This window comes from Panulirus ornatus, chromosome 21 (genome assembly GCF_036320965.1).
Source record: "Panulirus ornatus isolate Po-2019 chromosome 21, ASM3632096v1, whole genome shotgun sequence".
NCBI lineage: Eukaryota > Metazoa > Arthropoda > Malacostraca > Decapoda > Palinuridae > Panulirus > Panulirus ornatus.
The window spans coordinates 25,009,865-25,034,133 of NC_092244.1; the positions used below are offsets into that span (position 1 = coordinate 25,009,865).

The 24,269-nt window shown below is 44.8% G+C and overlaps 1 protein-coding gene across 8 annotated transcripts in view; it reads right to left on the reverse strand.

Moving 5' to 3' along the window:
- The window catches only part of kn (EBF transcription factor knot), a 528,425-nt gene that overhangs the window by 289,491 nt on the left and 214,665 nt on the right, over window positions 1-24,269 (reverse strand). For all 8 annotated transcript variants that reach the window (XM_071675839.1, XM_071675837.1, XM_071675838.1 and 5 more), the window contains one exon: window positions 783-851. In XM_071675839.1, coding sequence (XP_071531940.1) covers window positions 783-851 — 69 coding nt within the window. The remainder of the gene's footprint in view (window positions 1-782; window positions 852-24,269) is intronic.

A 24,269-nucleotide genomic window follows, 5' to 3' on the forward strand; every position in this document is an offset into this window, starting at 1 on the left:
GACCGACTTGCCGCAACCAGGATTCGAAACCATGCGTTGAACCCCGAGCGACCCTTTAATGTGTCACGGTCAGTAACGCTAACCGCTACAATCCTGGGGTCCGTTAAAACCAGATTAGTCTGATCTCACCTGTAGTAATGGAGGATGTAAACTCACACATAAGTGCTTTACCTTGGATGTATGGGATGGCTTAACACCAAGACCAGTTGAAAGCCACACCAGCATCACGTTTAGAAATAGACTGTCCACTACTGATGCTGTTTGTACCTCCGTACTCTGAAAAGTTATTTACAGACATTTTTACTCAGCCTTTTTAATTACTTCCCATAACACTGCGTCTCTGACCTCACCTGCTTTCACGAACAGGATTAAAAGGACCCAGTGATCTGTTGTTGTTTGTATTCCTTACAAATCTTCGAATGAAGATAATTTTTTGCAATATTTCGACATCGACAGCAGACGACTATACACCACACTTGCGTAGCGTATAGGTAAATAGGTGGACAGGACATACTCCTGTAGGAGCTGCCCTGATACTGTGTGTGCAGGCGAATAGGAACACCCCACACAGTCGGTTCCGATAATGTGTGCAGATGGACTGGAACATCCCACAGGAACGGTCCTGATATTGTGTGCTCAGGTAAACAGTAAAAGAAAACACAGAAACAGTTGAAGAGGAACACACCACAGGAGAGTTCCTGATACAGCGTACGTATGTGGATAGGACCACTCCTTTGGAACGTTCCTCGTGCTGTCTGTGGACGGGTTTGGAAAACACTAACCTGTCTATGATGACGGGGTCGGAAGGCGTCTCGTTCCTGTTGCCACAACTCTTTTTATCGCAGCATCGACTGAGGAAGAGAACACAGGGTTAGATAACATTACAGATAACAGCGAATGTGCTGGATCTAACATTCAGTACGTGATAGATAGCAGAATACATGATATGTATAACAATGAGTACATGACACCAGCTGCAATAGATGTGACGGATACAACATTCTGTACGCGATAGATGACATTATACATGACATATAAAATAATATACGTGACACTAACTGTAATAGATATGACGAACAGAACATTAAATATGTGATAGATAACAGAATATTTGGTTTATATAACAGAATTCGTACGTGACACTAACTGAAATAGATACAAGACTAAATACGCGACGTAACAGAGAGACTAGGAGCAAGATGGATGACCTTGTGCTACCTGACTACATCCCAGACTGATATGAATACATATGTATAATATGAATACATATGTATAATAGATGATTGATATAAAGAAAATGGGAAATAGAGACAAAACACCTACTAAGATAACATCTTTTGTTTAAGTTAACAGTTTAAAATAACGATCATAGAGGCTATAGTAAAGACCAGACGAGTGATGTAACAACAACCATGGATTACAATAGATAACAGGAGAAGAGCCACGAAACTAAGGTAAATACGGTTCACATAACAGCGAATGTGTTATATGCCAGTCAATGTGTTTCGAGACACACATTTGTTAATGAATACTGGACATATGTGCGTTAGGCAAAGGTAAATCTATGTTAGTTAACAGTCGCTGACTTCCACAAACGACAATAACACGTGTCACGTGTGTCGAGAAGAAAACGTACAAATAACCAGAACAAAGAAATAATAGATAATGCGATAGAAAGTTTACCCTGAATAAAGTAACATCATCACAGATTACAATCTCTCTCTCTCTCTCTCTCTCTCTCTCTCTCTCTCTCTCTCTCTCTCTCTCTCTCTCTCTCTCTCTCTCTCTCTCTCTGCCATCTTACGCCAGACGGTGTTATCTATCACCACCACCACAGGAGGACACCATCCTCCATAGTATCCCACTATAAATCTACAAATCGCATTAAGGTGCTCGGCTATACATCAATGAGAGCCCCCAACCATGGCTCTTGGCTCTGTAATTTGAAGGAGGTCCACATGTAGCCAAAATGAACAAAGGACATTAGGGCCCGACGTAATCCAATTCTGGTAAGGGCCCTTGAACCGCTTCAAAGGACGAGCATATGACCCTAAGCCGAATTAACCCTTTATTGGGGTTGGAATCGAGACGGTTTGAAGATTTCGAACTGAGCCTGGCTTCCATGCAGGGTATTTGATTATTTCGCAGCCAGCACGGGTCCTGGTATGAAGACTGCCATCACCCTCCTTCTCTCCTTGAACATCTGCTCAGAAACACCACTTTGACATAAGCGGTTAGTGTCTCTTTGGCCTTAGTGGGAGCTTTGACCCTAGTGAGAGATATTCCCACTGCTTTGGTGAGATGTGTCTTATTAGCCTTGGCGAAAGATGCTCCTTCAACCTTAACGATAGATGTCCCTCTGGCCTTGGCAAGGGACACGGCTATGGACGCCTGAAGAGAACATCAGAAGCCGCCGACACAACTACCACAAGACCCAATATGGCGCCGACCATGACCCTGCAGACAGACAGAGAGTGACACCTTTGGGTAGCGATGATCCTTGCCTCACGTCCCTCCACCAGACAGCTTGGAGTGTCCTTCACGCTCCTGTAGAAGGGCCACACAGACCCGTCCCTTCATCCCCCGGCAAAAGGAAGCCACTGACAGGCCGCTCGACCCTTCACCACGCCAGCTTTTTGTTTCCAGGGATTGTTGGTGATTTATAGATCAACAAAAAGTGAATCGAATCGGAAAAGTAGAGCAGCAGGGGGTTGTTGGTGTGGTTATTCTGTGGTGGTGGGGTATGGTGGTGTTGGTGGTGTTTGGTGTAGTGGTGGTGTGGTTGGCGGTGGTGGTGTGGTGGTGGTAGTTTGGTGGTGGTGGTGTAGTGATGGCGGGTGTATGATGGTGGGGTTGTGGAGGTAGTAGTGGTAATGTAGTAATGGTACTGGAGTAGTGTTACTGGTGATGGTGATGGCGGTGGTGTTTATGGTGGCGATGGGCGGTGTTGGTGAGCAAAGTTGGGGAGGGAGGGGAGGGGGGGAGGTTGTTAGGGTCATTACCAACCCGTAGAATCTATTCGCTCACGATCAGGCAGCTTTTAGATATCTGTATACTGCCGACACTCACTGCCTCATGGATACAGTTCAACCATCAACTACCCTTACACTCATTCAGTACTTCTTCATTTCCTTTCTAACAAGCTTCTTTCCTAGATATCACATCTCATAAGAACTGTTAACAGTCGACATCGTCCAATAGATTTAGAAAATCAAAGGCTGTGCTCAAGTCTCTCCTTCCTCTTCTCTCCTTCACGGCGGACAAATTTGAAACCTTCAGCTTCTCAAGGTAGCGCAGATCTTTTGAGGTGCTCCTCTTTGAACCTTCTCACTCGGATCTTTTTACTTCTTTTGGCGCGGTGACCAGACCTCTCCAGGTATAATCCAGTTCTGGCCTATATTGTGAATGGCTTGTCCTAAGTATTACTTATCTACAAACTTCAGTGCCATTTCCAGCAGACAGTGTCTTTTTCACGATTCCCCTGACGCGGAACTCTGGCGATGGGTTAGGCACAATGTTGATCTCTTTGGTCTCCTTAACACACTCATTCCTTTGGCTTATTTCCCGTTAAGTGATTATCACTCTGTTGGTGTGGTTGTTCCGTGGTTGTGGTGGTGGAGATCATGAGTCCTGATCATCACATTGATATGTTGCGACAGCGGTGTCGAAGGCTTCGACTACCGGAGGAGATACCACTGTACCGTGGATGCAAAAGGTGCCACTGCACTGTTGACAACATTATTACCACTGTACCAAGGACAACAAAAGGACCATCGTACATATGTCAATAGACTTAACGCTGTACCAGCGTACCCTGGACAACATAATTGTGCCATTGTGCTGTGGGCTACAGAGGTACCATGGTGCCGGAGTACCATGAAATACATCTCTGTACCTTCAGTTGACACTCGTTTTATACCAGCATATTACCAGGAGGTAATACAGCCGACCTGTGCCTCACAAAGTGTCAGAAACACCCTGGACTGGAGCAGTGGCTCCTGACACTGACCTGCTGACTAATGACAGGTTTGGAGCAGTGGCTGCTGACACTGACCTGCTGAGTAATGACAAGTATAGACAGGCATAAAGCAGCTGATTTTGACAGTGACCTATCGCTAGTAACCTGTCATGAGCAGTGACCCGTGGAACACTGTGACGCGTGTTAAGCAGTGAGAAAATCTAATAGTAATGCGTCGAAAAATAAGGTATCCTGACTACATGAACGCTCTCTTTAGCAGTGACATGCATGAGCATTAACCATCGTTCAGCAGTGAATACTTTACGAGCACTGGTCTATCGTCAATCGCGGTCGTACCGTCAGCAGTTATGTGCTGAGCAGTGAACTGTGCTAGGCACTGTTACGTCTTGTGAAGAGTTGTAACACAAGAACTGACATGCTTTGATCGATGCATAGTGTGGCGACTTGTGGTAATCATCACTGTTACAGTTGCTGATGTGTCCTGAGACTGGTTGCGTACCGATGTACCTTGAGCAACTGACGCATGCTGAACAGAGACACTGAGCAACGCCGTGTGATGAGAAGTCTCGTGCGCCAAGTGGTGCTAAGTGCTGAGCTATACTGTGTGCTGAGCGATACTTTATACTGAATAGTACTGTGTGCTGAGCGATAACTAGTGGCACTCCGCTGTGAGTCGTGTCATGTACTGAGCTGTGCCATACAATGAATGACGCAATGCGTTAAGCGATGCTGTGCACTGAGAAATGCCATGCGTTTAGCAGTGTCTTGCACTGGGCGGTGCCTTGCGATGACCGGTAACATGCAGTGAGATGCCATGCACTGACCCTAGCCGTGCTCATTGGTGTCGTGCCCTGAGTGGTGTTGTGCGCTGAGTGGTGTCGTGCCCTGAGTGATGTTGTGCTCTGAGTGGTGTCGTGCCCTGAGTGGTGTTGTGCTCTGAGTGGTGTCGTGCCCTGAGTGGTGTTGTGCCCTGAGTGGTGTTGTGCGCTGAGTGGTGTCGTGCCCTGAGTGGTGTTGTGCCCTGAGTGGTGTGCCCTGAGTGGTGTCGTGCCCTGAGTGGTGTCGTGCCCTGAGTGGTATCGTGCCCTGAGTGGTATCGTGCCCTGAGTGGTGTCGTGCCCTGATTGGTATCGTGCCCTGAGTGGTATCGTGCCCTGAGTGGTGTCGTGCCCTGAGTGGTGTCGTGCCCTGAGTGGTGTCGTGCCCTGAGTGGTGTCGTGCCGTGCAGTGTGGACGGCGCCATGGTGGTGACGGTGCGTGCGGTTCTGTGTCGGTGGTCGATGCCATGAGTGCGTGTTGTGTCGAGTGGTGTTCCGAGGGTCGATGTGAGCATTTCCGTGAGATAAGGTACGTGCTGTGAGCGGTGCGTGCGTGAGCGGTGCCGTGCGTGAGCGGTAGACGTTGCGAGTGGCAGTCGGCGCCATGTGGTGAGCGGTGCCGTGCGGTTACTGTTGTGCGGTGAGCGTAGTGCTGGTGAGCGTAGTGCGTGTGAGCGGTGTGCGTGAGCGTGTGCCGTGCGGTGAGCGGTAACTGCGGTGAGCGGTGCCGTGCTGTGAGCGGTACGTGCTGTGAGCGGTGCCGTGCGGTGAGCGGTAACTTGCGGTGAGCGGTATCGTGCGGTGAACGCTGCCGTACGGTGAGCGGTGCCGTGCGGGGAGCGAGCGTGCTGTCAGCGCGTCGTCGTGCGGTGAGGGGAATCGTGCGCGTTGAGATCGGTGGCGGTGAGCAGTGTCGTGTGGCGAGCGGTGTCGAACTGTGAGCAGTTCCTTGTAGTAAGCAGTGACGTGCTGTGAGCGGTGCCGTGCGGTGAGCGGTGCCGTGCGGTGAGCGGTAACTTGCGGTGAGCGGTATCGTGCTGTGAGCGGTATCGTGCGGTGAGCGGTGCCGTGCGGTGAGCGGTAACTTGCGGTGAGCGGTATCGTGCTGTGAGCGGTATCGTGCGGTGAGCGGTATCGTGCGGTGAGCGGTGCCGTGCGGTGAGCGGTAACTTGCGGTGAGCGGTGCCGTGCTGTGAGCGGTATCGTGCTGTGAGCGGTGCCGTGCGGTGAGCGGTAACTTGCGGTGAGCGGTATCGTGCGGTGAACGCTGCCGTGTGGTAAGCGGTGCCGTGCGGCGAGCGATGTCCCAGCATGACCTGTCCCCGTCGCCTGCCCCGGGAGGGGGAGATGGCGTGAAAAACGCGTCATAAATATAAGCAGATCAAAGGTGGCTGGCGTGAGGACCGGCCAGCCACCAGCGTCACGCGTTATTATACATAACACGAGAGACCCGGTGTCAAGGGTGACGCACCACCGTCACGTGATGTAACAGGTGACGGGTGGGAGGAGGCGGGTGTCACGGACGACGAACGACTGTCACGACATGTAACAGGTGACGGAAGGCTGGTGTCACGCGTGAACGCTCGACCGTCACATGCAGAGCCAGGAAGATGATGTTACGGATACCGTGAGAAGGTTGAAGTCACATGCAGAGCTGAGCGGGTGAGGCCAGAGTACATGATGTCACTTTACAAGATGACATCACCAGGGAAGACTATAGTGCAGTGTTATTCAGGCAACTCTATAGCGGATGACGTCACAAGTAACGCTGGATTGCATGAAGTCACACGTGATTAATGCATTGTGACGTCACGCAGGAGGAACACTGAAGGCAATGTCGAAACTACAAAGCACTCGAGCAACCTTCTGGTTGTGATAATCACGACCCAAGATTGAAATAATCCTGATCCAAAATTTCCTAAATGAAATAATCAATTACATGAATAATTGACACGCTACTAATCATCATGGTAATTAATCCAAGACTCAAATGATATATATCAAACAGATGGAGAACCAGAATCGAGGAAGTCAAATTATAGGTAATCAAGAAATCATCCACTGTACATAATTTGTGGCTGGAATAATCTTAGGTACAAATAATGTGAAAAGCCCAAAGTAAAATGAATATGATGTCAGAGCGATTATCTTACCCCAAATAATTTGAGCGTTGATCCACACGAACAATGAAAAACGTGAATAATCCAAGACTCGATTGATCTAAATCCTATTCAATGCAAGATACGAATAATCCCAGACAAGGCTAACCCTGGCACGGGTAATGAAAGCCCCCAGTAATCCAAGACGCGAGTAATCCCCTGAAATCCGCGAACGTTCTGGGCGCCTGTATAGGCCCGGAGGCCGCCATGCGAGGTCCTTCTGCTCCTCCTCCTTCAGTAAGCCACATTTAATCTGCCGTGATGATAATAATTACCTTATTGGCTCGGTAAGGACCAATTTCTGACTTACGAGAGGATCGCGTGTTCGACTTCCCCCGGAGCCACACTCACGACGCGGGGGGTATATGACCCTCTTGCCTACATGGGATTACCAACCTTATCTACCTTTCACTTTGAGTCGATTTCGTACTTCCGCGCAGGGGGAAGAACGTGCCTTCCGGCGGAATATGGACTACAATAGCCCGGCCGAGGAGGAGTATTTAGGGCAAGATTAAACAGTATTTTGGAGCGTATATATGAGGGGGTCATAAGAGGAAATTGCAGCTTGATTAATGGATTCCATGAAGTCGTGCACTCGACGAATTAAGGTCCAGTGGCGTATCTAAAAACAATTAGTTATCAGCTGGACTGACAAACGACAGTGTGTCTCAAGGTAATGTTACAGGTCAGCGGGTCGCCGCCAACAGCAGCAGGAGTGGGGATGGGCTGGCAGACATCCACCTGGGAGAAGCACAGTTGCGTACCAAACAACCAGAGATCATCTGACTCTTCTTCTGTCATTCAAACTGAGGCGTTTCCAGTACATACCAGTGACCAGCAGGCGCTGCGCTGCAGCCCCAGCAAGACACTAAGCGATTTAGCCACTTCCCGAGTTAGCAAGGTATTTCTACACACCAGGAGCCTCAAACGTCTTGCCTAATCTTCGAGAAATTAGAAAGATCGCTGGACTTTCTTTGCCTTCTATATCAAATCCGCCTCTGGAAATCCTCGGGTGTTCCAGCATACATCATCCATCACTACATCTCCCAACAGAAAGGGCAAAATAAGGTTACTCTCTCGCCCCAGCCGACATTGACCTTAACATGCCCGAATTAGTCACCAAACAGCATCCCAGGTTCGCTGCGCTGATAATCACGCAAAATTTGTGTCATCGATTGCAAGAGACTCCTGGAAAAATATAAAGACACGTGGCATTATTATCTCAGTAACTACTAATGTGAATTTACCAGTACACAGTGAGGCACTTTGAGGTCAAACACTTGTTAGTGGAATCAATCAAAGAGGACAATATATATATATATATATATATATATATATATATATATATATATATATATATATATATATATATATATATATAGTTTCCCTGGGGATAGGGGAGAAAGAATACTTCCCACGTGTTCCTTGCGTGTCGTAGAGGGCGACGAAAAGGGGAAGATGGATCGAGGGGCTGAAAATCCTCCCCTCCAGCTTTTACTTTTACCAAAAGAAGGTACAAAGAAGGGGGCCAAGTGAAGATACATATATATATATATATATATATATATATATATATATATATATATATAAATATATATATATATATATATATATATATATATATATATATATATATATATATATATATATATATATATATATATATAGTGTGTGTGTGTGCGTGTGTGTGTGTGTGTGTGTGTGTGTGTGTGTGTGTGTGTGTGTGTGTGTGTATGTGTGTGAGTGTGTGTTTGCATAGTATACGGAATTTTACATCCATTTGCCCCGAAATCTTAACTTTCTATTGCATATTATACCATCAGTTACGTTTACACCAAGAGCATTTACATAATCTTCTCTTAGCTTGTGCTATGTACCCTCAACACTGTCGCCACACGCACCTGCAACATTGTTGCCACAAAAGCATTTCTTCACACCTTTTGTAACTTGATTCTTAGTTTCCAGTTATGTCCTCTCGTCCTGCTGCCATTTCCAATTTTGAAGACCTGTTCAATATTTATTTCATCAAACCTATTCAGAAACTTGTACGTTATTTGTTACGCCTTTCCCCCTCTTCCATCTCTCTCTCACGGTGGGTAATTCCATGACCGCTGGCTGCTCCCTGTAGCTCAGTGCCCTTGACTTCCAGCTCAGTTTTTGTCGCCCTCTTCTGGACGTTTTCCAGCAGATCAACCTTATCCCTTCAAGGGAAGTGACCAACTGGTGCTGTCTATTCTAACACCAAATGTTGTAAACACTAAACTGATTGACATTCTTTATACCCATTACTTACGACAATATTGATATTCATTAGTTAAGTAATTTGTTCCCTTAACAGTCCTACTGATGTTCTGTTCTGAGGATAACAGTGGTGTTGCAACGTCCTAGAGTCCCTCTCACACGCGAGCTCTTGCAACTTTTCCCCAGGAAGACGACCGCCATAATTCGTCTTTCGTTCATTCTGCAACATTCTTCATTATCTTACTTGGGATTAACTTCATCAGCCATTAATATATGATCACAGTTAAAGCTTGCCTTTATAATAACCGATCTGTACAGTCAGAGAAAGGAGTGTTACACTCATGAGTCCCCATCTCTTTCATCTACTATCAAGCAACTTTCAAAACTTCTGTATGAGTACACAGTCACAGTTAGTTTCATGTTATGGTCCTCTGGTTATACTAACCTTGAATCTTTCGACGAACTACTAATGTTGACATCATGAAACAGATTTTAAGATTTGAAGGATGTGATCAATTCACCCTTCCTCTTCTCTCCTCCACATTGGACAATTTTAAGGCGGCTAATCTCTTCCTGTAACTCAGATCTAGTAACTCTGGTACCATCCTTGTTGCCCTCCTCTGGACATTCTCCATTAGTTCTTTGTGATTTTTCTAAGTTCAGTGACCAAACTTGAGATGCATCTTCTAGCAGTAGCCTGTATTTGTATGTCGTTAGAGGTGAGGTGAGTGTTGATCATAACCAGTGCAGGTGTTGGACATCAGACAGGAGAGCGCCTGCTGCCTGTCCGACTGGTTGAAGTTGTCGTACGCGTTCGAGGACAGGTGGGGTGTGCCTGCGTTGGATGTAGATCGTTCTCTTTTTGCTGGTCTTGATGAATACTTCTCTCGTCTGTCATTGTGAATCTTGCGTTCAGATAATCCAGCAGCCATCCCTTTAAAAATTGCGTCAGTCCAAACTAATATAATATCTTTCTGGAATCTTAAAGCATCAAACGGGGATCTTGTAACTAGGTCAACTGTGAATATATTTAGATTTCCGAGGTACCAGGGTCTCACTACAGCCCTCCGCCCCTGCATCAGGGAGGGGTCGCTGAGCTCTGCCGCTCGGGTAAAGATACAAGCGACACACAGGGTGAAGGACAGTACACGAGAGGGACACCTGCCATTAAAGAAGGACTCTTTAGATGGTTTTACTGACCAGAGCCAATGTCGACCTTATGAGGTCTGCGTTGAGGAGTCAGACCGAGAGAGAGAGAGAGAGAGAGAGAGAGAGAGAGAGAGAGAGAGAGAGAGAGAGAGAGAGAGAGAGAGAGAGAGAGAGAGAGAGAGAGAGAGAGAGAGAGAGAGAGAGAGAGAGAGAGAGAGAGAGAGAGAGAGAGAGAGAGAGAGAGAGAGAGAGAGATTCTCTGAAGTCGAAGTCCCGTAGGCACTAAATATGTACGGCTCACTACCATCCTAAAGTGGCACTACTTCTAGTCTTGCATACTGACTGAGGCTTACAACTACAGCTTGGAGAACAGTCCTTTAGGACTCCCTAGGACGTGGTGCTTGGCCACCACACGTGTCCACACGACCGACCTGATGAATACAATCGAATAATACAGACCAATTTCCAAATATTTCATCTCAACGTACACCCCCGTCAGAATCCATGGGAAACGTGGAACACTCCTAAAAGAACAGATCAAATGGTACACAGAGTAAATACTGGGCACTTTTATCGCTACACAGTCCCACCAGAGGCAAACACACATCCTCGACAGACCAAAACTGTACATGTAACCAAACCTGGTACCAGTTAGATGGTGGGAAGAGGTGGGGCGCGGTGTCGTAGTGTGTGTGTGTGTGTGTGTGTGTGTGTGTGTGTGTTTATGTAAGGAGAGTGCTAGGAGGGCGGGAAAGCTGGTTGTGTTCCCCAGTAGGAACAACAAACTTGTTATGATAATGCGTGTGGCGGCGGAGATCCTGGCGGCTGCCCTCTGGTAACTAATGTCTTGTACAAATATGGACACAATGAAAGCGTCCGCTTAGCGAGGTTCTCGTACCGCATGTCTATTAACCGCCAGTATTTACCTTAATAACAGGCCCACGTAACAAGCTCTAATGACTATCAACATGAGCTCTAAAATTTAGACTGAAGCGCATGACATATTTCTCCTGTGTAGTATAATGCGTGATGCGCCGGGAAATATTTATTTACAACGTCTACTTGGTAAATATGTCACGGTCTTTAGATGGGATCGATTGAGACAACTGGCCGTTCGCTGCTACATTAATTACAACCCAACGTAGACAGTGTTTTGTTGTGGTGGTGGCGTGTGGCCATTCCATGGCCTTTTCCTCCTCGTTCCTTCATTCATCTGATCCAAATGATTAAACGAAACAGATAAATTGATAGATTGAGGGATATGCTTCGTAAAGAATCGGGGACATTAGACAGAACGAGTGGGAGTCGGTAAGATGAAATCTTACCCATACGCTGTAGTACTGCTATTACTTGGGAGTTGAGAACGGTAGTGCCTCCCTCTATTGCTTGTGCTTCTCTCTCCCTGTCTTCTTCCATTCCTTCCCTCGCTTTCTGCCTCATTGATTCGCATGATTTTCCATCATATCTCCCCCTTTGTATCCACCTTATAATTCCCTTCGTATCCATTATTCCTTCTGGTTAACCCTAGCGTCTCGCTCCTGCCACCCTCCTCCACCAGTTCGCCTTTCTTCCCCATCTTCTTCCTCCTCGTCCCCATCTTTCCTTTCTACTCTTCCTCGTCACTCCCCTCCGCCTCGCTCCAGGCGAAGTGTCCAATCAGGGACCTCCCCTCTCTCTCTTTTAGCGAATTGATTAATTTGATATGTAAAGAACGCCCGTCTGCCACTGTTGACTCTCTATGGCAACGGCCACGGCGCGCCAACCTGTTCCTTTTGTTCGCTTGTAAACCACTCTCGCTGCCGCTGGCTGCCTCTCCACAGTTTTGATTTCCTGATGACCAGAACTCGCACTTGTTTGCGAAAGATCCCACGACCCAGTACCGTAGACTTCGTACTCTCTCGTACTATGTATACAGCAACAACAGCGTGTTATTGTTCTAGGCCACATACTCCATCGTACTGGCCCGACCTGGCCCTTCTCCACTTTATTTACCAGCCCACATGCTGTGGTATGCACTCAAAAAAGCTTTGAGATATAAAGTTTATACAAATACTGGTGAGAATGATGAAAGTTAGAGCGGCGGGATGAAGGCCCCACATATTCAATACATAGACACAAGCGCAGTACGGGTTGCGTCAGTGCCTGTATATATGAAGGTTAATATACAAAATTGATCTTCGAGGTAGGCTGTGGGCCCTTCGTAAACAGTGACAGGATACGCAGAAATTATTGTTGTGTTACTACATATTTGTGGACCTCCTGGTGTAGAGATTGACGTCCCTTGCCGTAGCGCATTCACGGGCCGCCCAGGGTCGAATACATAGGTTCGAATCCTGGTTGAGGCAGTCGGTCCACAGTCATCGACCCTTAGGAGTTGATCGATGAAATTGGTACTAAGCTCAGGGTAGGATATATATATATATATATATATATATATATATATATATATATATATATATATATATATATATATATATATATATATATATATAGCGTTAATGAGATGGCCTCCATTAGAGCTTCACTTGCCCGTGCCGTCTCAGCTAACATAAAAGAAAATATATAGAACTGTGTGATGTACAGGTTGTCACAGAAGGTCACTTGTACCCAGGACATGGATACAACTACAGAACAGGATGGTTTAGTACTCTAATGTATAGAACAGTAGAGCAATGTATGACTTTGGACCGAGAGATGGCCTAAGGGTCACTTGTACTGAATGCACAGACAATTACCAGTTCAGTCAATAGAATCACAGAGGCTAGCTAGTTAGCATGAATAGTGGAGCAAGTACATAAGGCAAGGTAAACAGAACAATGTGGTCACTGAATTACATTACTGAGGATCATGCGCTTGCAAAGCCCGGGTATGGGAGAAGAACACCTTTAAGTAAGGGTCGGTGAAGGATTTACGGATTTCATAGAACAGGAGGCCTGAGGTCGGTGATAAAAGGACACTGTATCACGCAGTGCTCTAGTGTGTGCTGATATGGTACATAAGGATTACACATTGTTGTTAGTGATCTAGAGACACGTTTGACTTGCCAGACATATCTGCACTCTATTCTAATCCTGGCTATCATGCTACCTCAGTGCCTAACTCTGCAGGCGGCCCACATTGGTCTTTGGACCGTATGCAACCTCCGTGTTGCCCTTTTGGGATCATCTGCGCACCGAGTGTGTAGTTTATATGAAGGCTTCTCAGGCATTCGATACCTGCGGAAAGTGAAAGCCCTGCCACTTTAGGCCCCACGCGCGCCCCTGGTTATGATTCATAACCAGTCTTTCAAACGGACCGTTGACGTCAAGTAATGTCATAAAGAAACGAGCCATCACATTGTCCACTGCTGAACTTGGTTTCATGGTTGACTGGTCATGGCGTTTAGAAACTCATCATCCCCATTATCACTCAGCATAAAAACTCACGACTCATCAAGGCGCCCCTCATAAAACCCCTTCATCACTCCATATTATCTCTACCGCAACACATTTATCTTCCACACACATCGATAGCCCTTCTTCTCTCTAAATACCCATTAACACCACTCACTACCGCTCGCCCTCACTCATTTCCCTTCCTCGACATTCATCCCTCCTCACAGTTACATACTGCCCCACACCACCACGATACCCCTCACCATCCTTCACTATACTTCACCACTCTATAGTACCCTCACCACATCACTCATTATCCCACAAAACGACTCATTACCCTTCAGCACAACACGCTTCCTTTCGCCACAACTCACAACCACTCACCTCTCCACGCTTCCCTGCTAAAAGTACAACCGATACCAACAAACACACGTACCTCCTGTATGGAACCTAAGTAACCTTCCCTGCATTACACCAGTCAACCAAGTCCTTCCACCACACTACCAGTCCCTAGTACACAACACTAACAAGTCATGAACTACAGGAGGCCTTGCTGAGCACTCCCTCGGTACAAATACGGCCTCAGCATTAGTCCTCTGCCCTCACTGCCCCCTCACGGGCCGCCTGGAAGGGCGGGGTGTCCCTACCATCCCCCGCCTGAGGGGCCAGTGGCAGGTGTTGGTCTTAAATGCCAGTATTACTCCACATATGGGCCGCATTCTGTCGCCACCGACGGGATTAGCCTTATCCTGCGGCGGCGAGGGGCCTTTGTGGCGCCGGCATCACCCCATTTTGCTACGGACGACACCCTCACGCACCCCAATCTTTGACGAAAGACGGGCGCAAGTACCCCAGCCTAAGACGGACAACACCAGCACACACCCCAGACTCCATTGGACGCAAGCACTCCAGACTGCGATGAACGACACCCGCATGCAACCCAGCCTGCGACGGATGACAGCCGCACGCACTCAGAACCTGCGACTGGTCTTTGGTAGACACAGGCAACCATCATCCGATATATGGCTAATCTCACACACTCTTCTACATATTCTCAGCAGAAGATGCTCTTTCTTGATGCCCATCTTCGAAAATGATGCGGAGTCGTTATCCTAGCATTCTCGAGTGACGTTACTCTACACATCTGGCTTAAGCCCAGCTGCCTGCCATGGCGCTGAAGTCACTCCCAGGTCATCGCACTGTAATTATTGCATTAAGCAACTGACACTAACCTCACACTGGCCTTAGACTGACCTACGTCAGAGGCAGCCACTCTCGACCTTAACAACAGAAGGCCCGGCTTCTCTGATCCCCCTTCAGTGCACAGGTCTGTATGATTCCTAAAAGCCAGTGTCATATCCTGGGACCGCCTATTACCACCAGTGACCTGGTCTGACCTAGCCTGGCTGCTCATGGAATATGTGAAAATGTGAAGCAGTCAAAATGTCTCAGACCACAAGCGCACCACTGGTGCCTGAATACATCTGGGGCTATGTGACTAAACTCTAGGAGCCCTTGAGGCCACTCATTCATCAGTCACAGCTAACCACATTCTTCGTCTCTCTGTTTGGGCTCTGAGGTGATTCATCTCCCACGGCCTGCTTCGGCAGCACTCAAGTTAGACATCAACACCACACGTCACAAGAACAAGCAGCTAGAATTACGGGACATACAGTCACGCTCACGGTCTCTTGCATCTTAAAGTACAAATGGCAACCACTCAATGACTCAGGACTAAAGCACGCGCCGCCTCACACTTCTCCCTCCTGTAGAAGCTCTACGAGACCCAGAAGTTACGCACCTCTCCCACAAAATGTCTACCTAAAACAACCTGCGCAGAATCACGAGATTCCTGCCCCTATCATTTCACCAGACCGTGTCTGACCTCAACTTTTCATCTTAATCTTTTGACATTTGTTCCAGCTCATCACATGTGTACATTTAACCACTGAAGTATTATGTTGCTATCAATCGTGTTCCTTTATGTCTCCACAGATACAAAAGACGCATATCTAAATAACAACGCCTTAAAGTTTGGTCGTTTAATATCATTAACGATGTTTATGGAAATTAGATTTACGTCTAGCACGTTACATGGCTTAACCTTCTTGCATATAAGACACATGTTATGTGCTTCCTCGGTATGTTAACTGTTGAAAATGACATGGGCTTTTCCTCCCTGGATGCAATTGAAAAACCTAATGGCTTGCATACCTACCCATCGGTAGTTATATCCGACTGGAGCACACCGGCATGATCAGACCTTTGAGCACGACGGTACGATCATGCCTTTGAGCATGCCGGATCGATCAGACCTTTGAGCACGACGGTGCGATCAGAAAGATCCTTGAGTACAAGGTATGACCAGAACCTTGACCACGACGGTGCTATCGGACCTTTGAGCACGTACTTACTCAAGTGCCAGATCGTACAGTGGTGCTCAAGGAATTAAGATGTCTGACAGTCTCAGGGGGAGGGGACAAATAACTAGCATTTATCATTACCAGGTAGATCTTATCAGCAGCCGTTGTGGGGGCGTCTTGTCTGCACTATGTAGAGGAGAGAAGACATCTTGCCGGCTGCTGGCATTGAGTAGAACTGTACATTCGGCTAACTTGTGCTCAAATGTCCTTTGTTCCAACGATCAACTGACAGGAGGAAAATGCACTGTCACCCACACGAGAGAGAGAGAGAGAGAGAGAGAGAGAGAGAGAGAGAGAGAGAGAGAGAGAGAGAGAGAGAGAGAGAGAGAGAGAGAGAGAGATGGAAAATTAGCCAACTGGTGAGCGGGCTGGGATAAGCTAATTGTGAGCCCAAGTAATCCCAGGGCCACAAATGGCCATGTAAACCCACCACCACAAGCAGACTTGAGCGGACACTTGGTGACCAGCGCCTCCAGCCGCACACACAGGACACAGATCCCTCCTCCTCCTCCTCCTCATCCTCCTCTTCTCCCATCCTCAGCAGCACACAAAATACGATTCACCAGAAGACACGTTCTCATAAAGCTTAAAAAAAAGAACTCGGATGGGATTATTAAATGAACGATATCAAGTGGGGGCGAAATCTAGACGTGAACGAACCAATCCGGTAAGTATCGTTACCTGGCCCCGCCTACCCTACCCGAGCCAGCGGTGGGGGTGGTCATCCTCCTCCCTCCGCCCTGTGTTGACTTGAATTTCCTCCAGTTGTTAGTAGTATTTCCTGCCTCTTAATGGGACAAGTGACGGCTCTATCAAGGCGGGGCAACATTTCTTCCCCCTCCCAATCCCCTTTTTTTGTGTCTGTGGCAGCAGCACGTCCAGTGTCGTATTGCTCTGTCGATCTAATAAGCTTTGCTAATAGTGCCAGTATTATCATGTTACTCTCTTGGTCGACAGGTCACTTAAGGCCTTTGCCTTAAACTCCATATCATCATTATCCGTTTTCTTTCAGTTTCCTCGAATTCTTTGGCCATTATTGTGTAAAGCATTGGAAATCTTACCCACGGCGCCTCAGGGTAAATCATTAACGGTTATTTACAGGTTCAAAGACGCGATTTCCTGTTTATTAAGTGCAGCTTATCGTATCATTATTGTAAATACATTTCTGCATTTGCTTCACCATCAAGAAATGACGGGAACGAGCGAGAGAGACGAACACAGCGCCGAAGAAGCGGAGAGGACTGGCGGGACGTGCGAAGCAGCGGCCAAGCTGGCCCCTTGTGGGCATTAGTGACGTTGAAACCCAACGCCAGCCTGGACATGTGCGGCCGCGGCTTTATGGTATGACGGGATGACGGCCTTATGGCATGACGGGATACCTCCTCATTGATTCACTCGTCTCTCATTCCTGATGTGGATTTAATGTGGCCATTTTCAGTTACCAAGTCCAGCGTTAGGTTAACACATTCCTGTAAGCCACATTAGGATTTCAGTGACTATGTCCTTTATATTACTGATAACATTTGATTTTGCATCTACATGTCTCAAACATCTGATATGATATTTATATATCTCAAATGTCTATTTGATGAAGTCTCTGATAGAACTAACGGCTACAGAATTTCCATTACAACATTTAATATCTTTGTAACTTTCAGGTTTATATATCGATCCCATATTGAGTCTACAGTCTGTCAAATTTCTTTGTTAAATCTATTATACAGCGAGGGAGAAACTAAGTTCGGCTAGAATGGACGAGAAGGAGTACAGCTTGGGCGAAGACCTTCTCGCTTCCAAGGAACCCATTATTTTCCAGTTCTCGCGTGTTGGATATTCGAAGCTAGATGATTGTTATAGAGTATTAAATCATAATAAAGATAATGATAAGAATAATAATAATGATAATAACAATAATGATAATAATAATAATAATAATAATAATAATAATAATAGTAATAATAGTAATAATGATAATAATGATAATAATGATAATAGTAATAAAGATACTAATAATAATGATACTAATAATGATGATAATAATCACAATAATAATGATACTAATAATAATGATAATAATGATGATAATGATAACAATAATAGTAATAACAATTTCATATCTTGTAATGGGCAAGAAAGGCAGGTGATGGGAGCTACAAATATATACATTACACAAATAGTAAAAGCTACTCGAGGTGCTACTGGAAGGGACACCATGGTGACGGCTGATGCAGTGGGAGGCCCGACTCTCTCTCTCTCTCTCTCTCTCTCTCTCTCTCTCTCTCTCTCTCTCTCTCTCTCTCTCTCTCTCTCTCTCTGCAGCAGATACTGACAGTGTCAAGTACGATAGTTAACAATGAGCAATACCGGGTAAAGACTCGATCAATCTGGGGGAATTTAATCATCCAGATATCAACTGGCGAACTATCTCAGGAGTAGAAAGTGAATCTGCTAGACTTATCAAGTTTGCCGAAGACAATTTTCTCTATCAAACCTTCACGAGCCGACGAGGGAAGCTAATATACTTGATTTAGTTCTTGCATCCCAGGAGTTCATAGTAACTAATACCCGTGTTACAGAACATTTAGCCACTTTTGACCATAACGTGGTTGAATTTGATGTAATATCAAAACAGACTCCCCTCAAACTAGTATTATTACCCGTAACTTTAAAGGACGGATTGTAATGGGTTGCGCAACGCACTGAAGAGTCTCACCCTTGTTGATTCGTTCCCAGAGAGATCATGTGCTAGTTTTAAGCGTCAGTTTATGCACCAACAAAACACATTCGCTCCCATACACAACAGAAGCAATGAAACCAACAACAGGCCAGAATGCCACTCCTCAGATATCGCAAGAGCTATACGGCACAAAAATAAACTACAAGTTTAAACCAGACAACGACCCAGATATTGTAAATGAATATAACACAGTTAGGGGAGGCGTGAAAAGGCTTATTAAACAAGTCAAGAGAGAGTATGAAGTGAGTATTGCGAGAGATAGTAATCGAGATCCTAAAAGACTTTATAGATATATCAGTAATTAGAAACATGTAAGGAATGGGATATTAAGCTTAGTAAAAAATGATGAGGAACCCATTGTGGATGATAAAAGCATAGGAAATACCCTGAACAAGATTTAGTTCCGTCTTTACGCTAGACAGGAGCGACACGAATTTTGAGACAGTGATAAATAGCAGTCGCACAAGTACTAAGACAGGTAAACTGATGACTGATAAAAGTCCAGATTCTGATCGTTTCTGTCCACGAGTAATTAGAAACGTCAAACACGAAATTTCAAAGCTAGTAATTCATATTTTCAATAAATCTATCCAGGATGGAATAGTCCCGCAGGACTGGAGACCGGCAAACGTCACTCTTATATTCAAAAAGTGAAACCCTGATGTACCTGACAATTACCATCCAGTTAGCCTCACATTAATTATATGTAAACTTCTAGAGTCGATCATTCGATTAAATCGTAGCCTACCTGGAACAAGACAGTCTGATCAATAAAAAACAACATTGTTTAGACTGCACAGACCATGCCTTACAGACCTCTTTGAATTATATCCTAGTCTTTCTAATAGTCACAAGACAAAAGGACGATACAACATTTCTGCATTTCTGAAAAGCATTCGAGAAAGTTCCCCACGTTGGATTGATGCATAAAGTTCGAGCCTTGGGGATTGCTGGTTGTATAGGGAACTGGATAGATGTCTGGTTAGGTGAGAGAAAATAGAGTCGTAATAAATGGTGAATCATCTCAGTGGTCATCATTTACTAGTGGGTTCCCTCAGGATCTGTCCTTGGGCCTGTACTTTTCATGATTAATATCAACGATATTGTTGTAGGTTTGATAACTTAGTGTCCAAATTTGTGCACGAAACAAAGATCGGCAATGTCATATTAACTGAAGAAGAGGTTTACATTACAAAAGGATCTAGATTAAATCTCTGAATGGTTCAGTAAATGTAAATGCTATTTAATGTCAAATAATGTCAGCTGTTACAAGTCGGAAACCTCAAAAACAAAAAGAAAAAGAAAATCGATTAGAACTGATGAGCCACAAGATAAAGGACACCCCTTGCGTGAGGGATATGGGTTCACTGTCTCCAACAATTTTAGATTCTCGGAGCATTAAAACGAAGCTGCTAAGAAAGCATATGAGATTTTAGCATCTATCAACAGAAACTTTTGTGCAAAAACAAGGATGTGATATTGCTACTATGGTTTAGTTAGACGCCACCTCGAATAGTCAGTGTAGTTCTGGATCTCAGTTAAGCAAGGATGTTCTTGAATTGGAAACAGTGCAGCGAAGAGCAACTAAATGGATTCTTTCCTTGCTTAGCAAACCATATGAGGACAGATTGCGAGTATTAACTCGTTCTCTCTAAGCAAGAGGCAAATTAATAGGATCATTTTAAATACTTAAATGATTCAACAACGTCGATATTGAAAACATCTTTACAGTAGCGCCAGCACTACCAATGAGAGAAAATGGAATAAAACTTGCAAGTCACAGAGATAAACAAGACTGTGCCAAATACATCTTTACCAACGACTTTATTGACACGTGGAATACGCTTCAAAATTAGGCTTGATCATTATTACATGACAGCTAGAGACTGAGTGTGAACGAATGGGGCCTTTGTTGTCTTTTCCTAGCGTTACCTCGCACACATGAGGGGGGAGGGTGTTGTTATTTCATGTGTGGCGAGGTGGCGATGGGAATGAATAAAGGCAGACAGTATGAATTATGTACATGTGTATACATGTATATGTCTGTGTGTGTATATATCTATGTATACGCTGAGATGTATAGGTATGTATATTTGCGTGTGTGGACGTGTATGTATATACATGTGTATGTGGGAGGGTAGGGCCATTCTTCCGTCTGTTTCCTTGCGCTACCTCGCAAACGCGGGAGACAGCGACAAAGCAAAATAAGTAAATATATATATATATATATATATATATATATATATATATATATATATATATATATATATATATATATTTTATCCCTGGGGATAGGGGAGAAAGAATACTTCCCACGTATTCCCTGCGTGTCGTAGAAGGCGACTAAAAGGGGAGGGAGCGGGTGGCTGGAAATCCTCCCCTTTCTTGTTTTCTTTAATTTTCCAAAAGAAGGAACAGAGAAGGGGGTCAGGTGAGGATATTCCCTCTAAGGCCCAGTTCTCTGTTCTTAACGCTACCTCGCTATCGCAGGAAATGGCAAATAGTATGAAAAATATATATATATATATATATATATATATATATATATATATATATATATATATATATATATATATATATATATATATATATATATATATATATATATATATATATATATTCATATATATATATATATTTTTTTATACTAATCGCCATTTCCCGCATTAGCGAGGTAGCGTTAAGAACAGAGGATGAGGATTGGGCCTTTGAGGGAATATCCTCACCTGGCCCCTTTCTCTGTTTCTTCTTTTGGAAAAAAAAAAAAAAATGAGGGGAGGATTTCCAGCCTCCCGCTCCCTTCCCTTTTAGTCGCCTTCTACGACACGCAGGGAATACGTGGGAAGTATTCTTTCTCCCCTATCCCCAGGGATAATATATATATATATATATATATATATATATATATATATATATATATATATATATATATATATATATATATATATATATATATATATATATATATATATATATATATATATATATATATATATATATATATATATATATATATATATATATCTTTTTTTCATACTTTACTCCATTTTTCCCGTTAGCGAGGTAGCGTTAAGAACAGAGGACTGAGCCTTTGAGGGAATATCCTCACTTGGCCCCCTCCTCTGCTCCTTGTCTAGGAACATTGAAAATGAGAGGGGAGGATTTCCAGCCTCCCGCTCCCTTCCCTTTTAGTCGCCTTCTACTACACGCAGGGAATACGTGGGAAGCATTCTTCTCCCCTATCCCCAGGGATATATATATATATATATATATATGTATATATATATATATATATATATATATATATATATATATATATATATATATATATATATGTATATATATATATATATATATATATATATATATATATATATATATATATATATATATATATATATATTCTTTTCTTTCAAACTATTCGCCATTTCCCGCGTTAGCAAGGTAGCGTTAAAAACAGAGGACTGGGCCTCTGAGGGAATATCCTCACCTGGCCCCCTTCTCTGTTCCTTCCTACGAGTCCACGGGGAAAATGAAACACGATAAGTTCCCAAGATAACTTTCGTGTAATAATCACATCATCAGGGGAGACACAAGAAAGAAATATAACAGTCGGTTGATATACAACGAAGAGACGTAGCTAGGACGCCATTTGGTAAACAAGTGATTGTCCAAGACAGACAAAGAGCGTATCGATAATAAACTTATTATGTGGACAAGAAGGTGAATTGTTTACAAATTTTATCAACAATAAAGTTATCCAATTTGTATAGACCTTCACTAATATTAAGGTGTGCAAAATAGAGTAAGAGGCTGAAAAATAGCGGTCTTTTATGCAGAAAGGAAAGAGCGTAGGAGACAGAACACGTTCCTGAGGGACACCACACTCGACACCACACACAACTCTACATACCACAGCACACGCGCACACACTAGTGCGAAACTCCCCTCGAAACACACAGATAATTAACACACACATACATGATTACAAAATGCCCTCCCTGTACAGTACACATAGGTAACGACACGCACACACCCAGGGTGCATAGTTTTTCGCATGTACCGAAGTGCTTGTTGTATCTATACACAAACCAACACGTTACTTTGCAAACACACACACACACACACACACACACACACACACACACACACACACACACACACACACACATACACTTAGTCTTACAGACTACTGCGAATGCACATACAGACATACAATCATGTCTACATGCTACTATGGACGTACACACAGACTTACATCGAGACATACAGGCTTGTGTGGACGTGCACACTGACTTACACCGAGACCTAAAGGCTACTGTGGAAGTACACACAGCGAGACATACAGGCTACCGTGGATGTACACATGTCCTTCCTCCCCGGCAAACGGAGTCGCACAGAGGGTCCGTGTGTCGGGGCAATAAGGGTGAGAACGGGTCGCGGCTGTTCGTGATACTCGACACTAAAGTAAGCTCATTACCCCGGGGGCCATCCCGCTCTAAAAGCCGCCATTGGATTACGATAAGTGTATGTGTGTGACCAGAATAATCACCGCCATCCTCCTCTACTTCGCCGATATGGAAATTTCAATACAGCGTAACGCGGCGTCAATTTGGCGTCAATGGTGCGTAGCAGTCAACAGAACGCCGGAGGAATAATATGTTATCATCATACCAACATTTCTTATCTCCCGGGAACCTCCCGTGGCCTTGTGTTACTCTACACTACCCATATATCGGTTCTCTGCGGTGCACTACAGTTTCCAGCAGCCAGTGTACTTGTGTTATTCACCTGTGTCACTGTTCGTTCTTGATGTACACACACACACACACACACACACACACACACACACACACACACGGCTTCCTAATTTGTATAAAAGAAAACGAAGTGTACTTGCGTCTTGGGTTCACTCTTCCTGTACTATCTTATCACCACTCGTGGTACACTCCCTTATTTCCTGTACCATCTTCCTCACCACTCGTGGTACACTCTCCCTTACTGTATGTACCATCTTCTCACGACTCGTGGTACACTCCCTTATTTCCTGTACGATCTTCCTCACCACTCGTGGTACACTCTCCCTTACTGTACGTACCATCTTATCATCACTCGTGGTACACTCCCTTACTTCCTGTACCATCTTCCTCACCACTCGTGGTACACTCCCTTACTTCCTGTATCACCTTCCTCACCACTCGTGGTACACTCCCTCATTGTACGTACCATCTCCCTCACCACTCGTGGTACACTCCCTCACTGTACGTACCATCTTCTTCACCACTCGTGGTACACTCCCTCACTGTACGTACCATCTTCTTCACCACTCGTGGTACACTCCCTTACTGTACGTACCATCTCCCTCACCACTCGTGGTACACTCCCACAC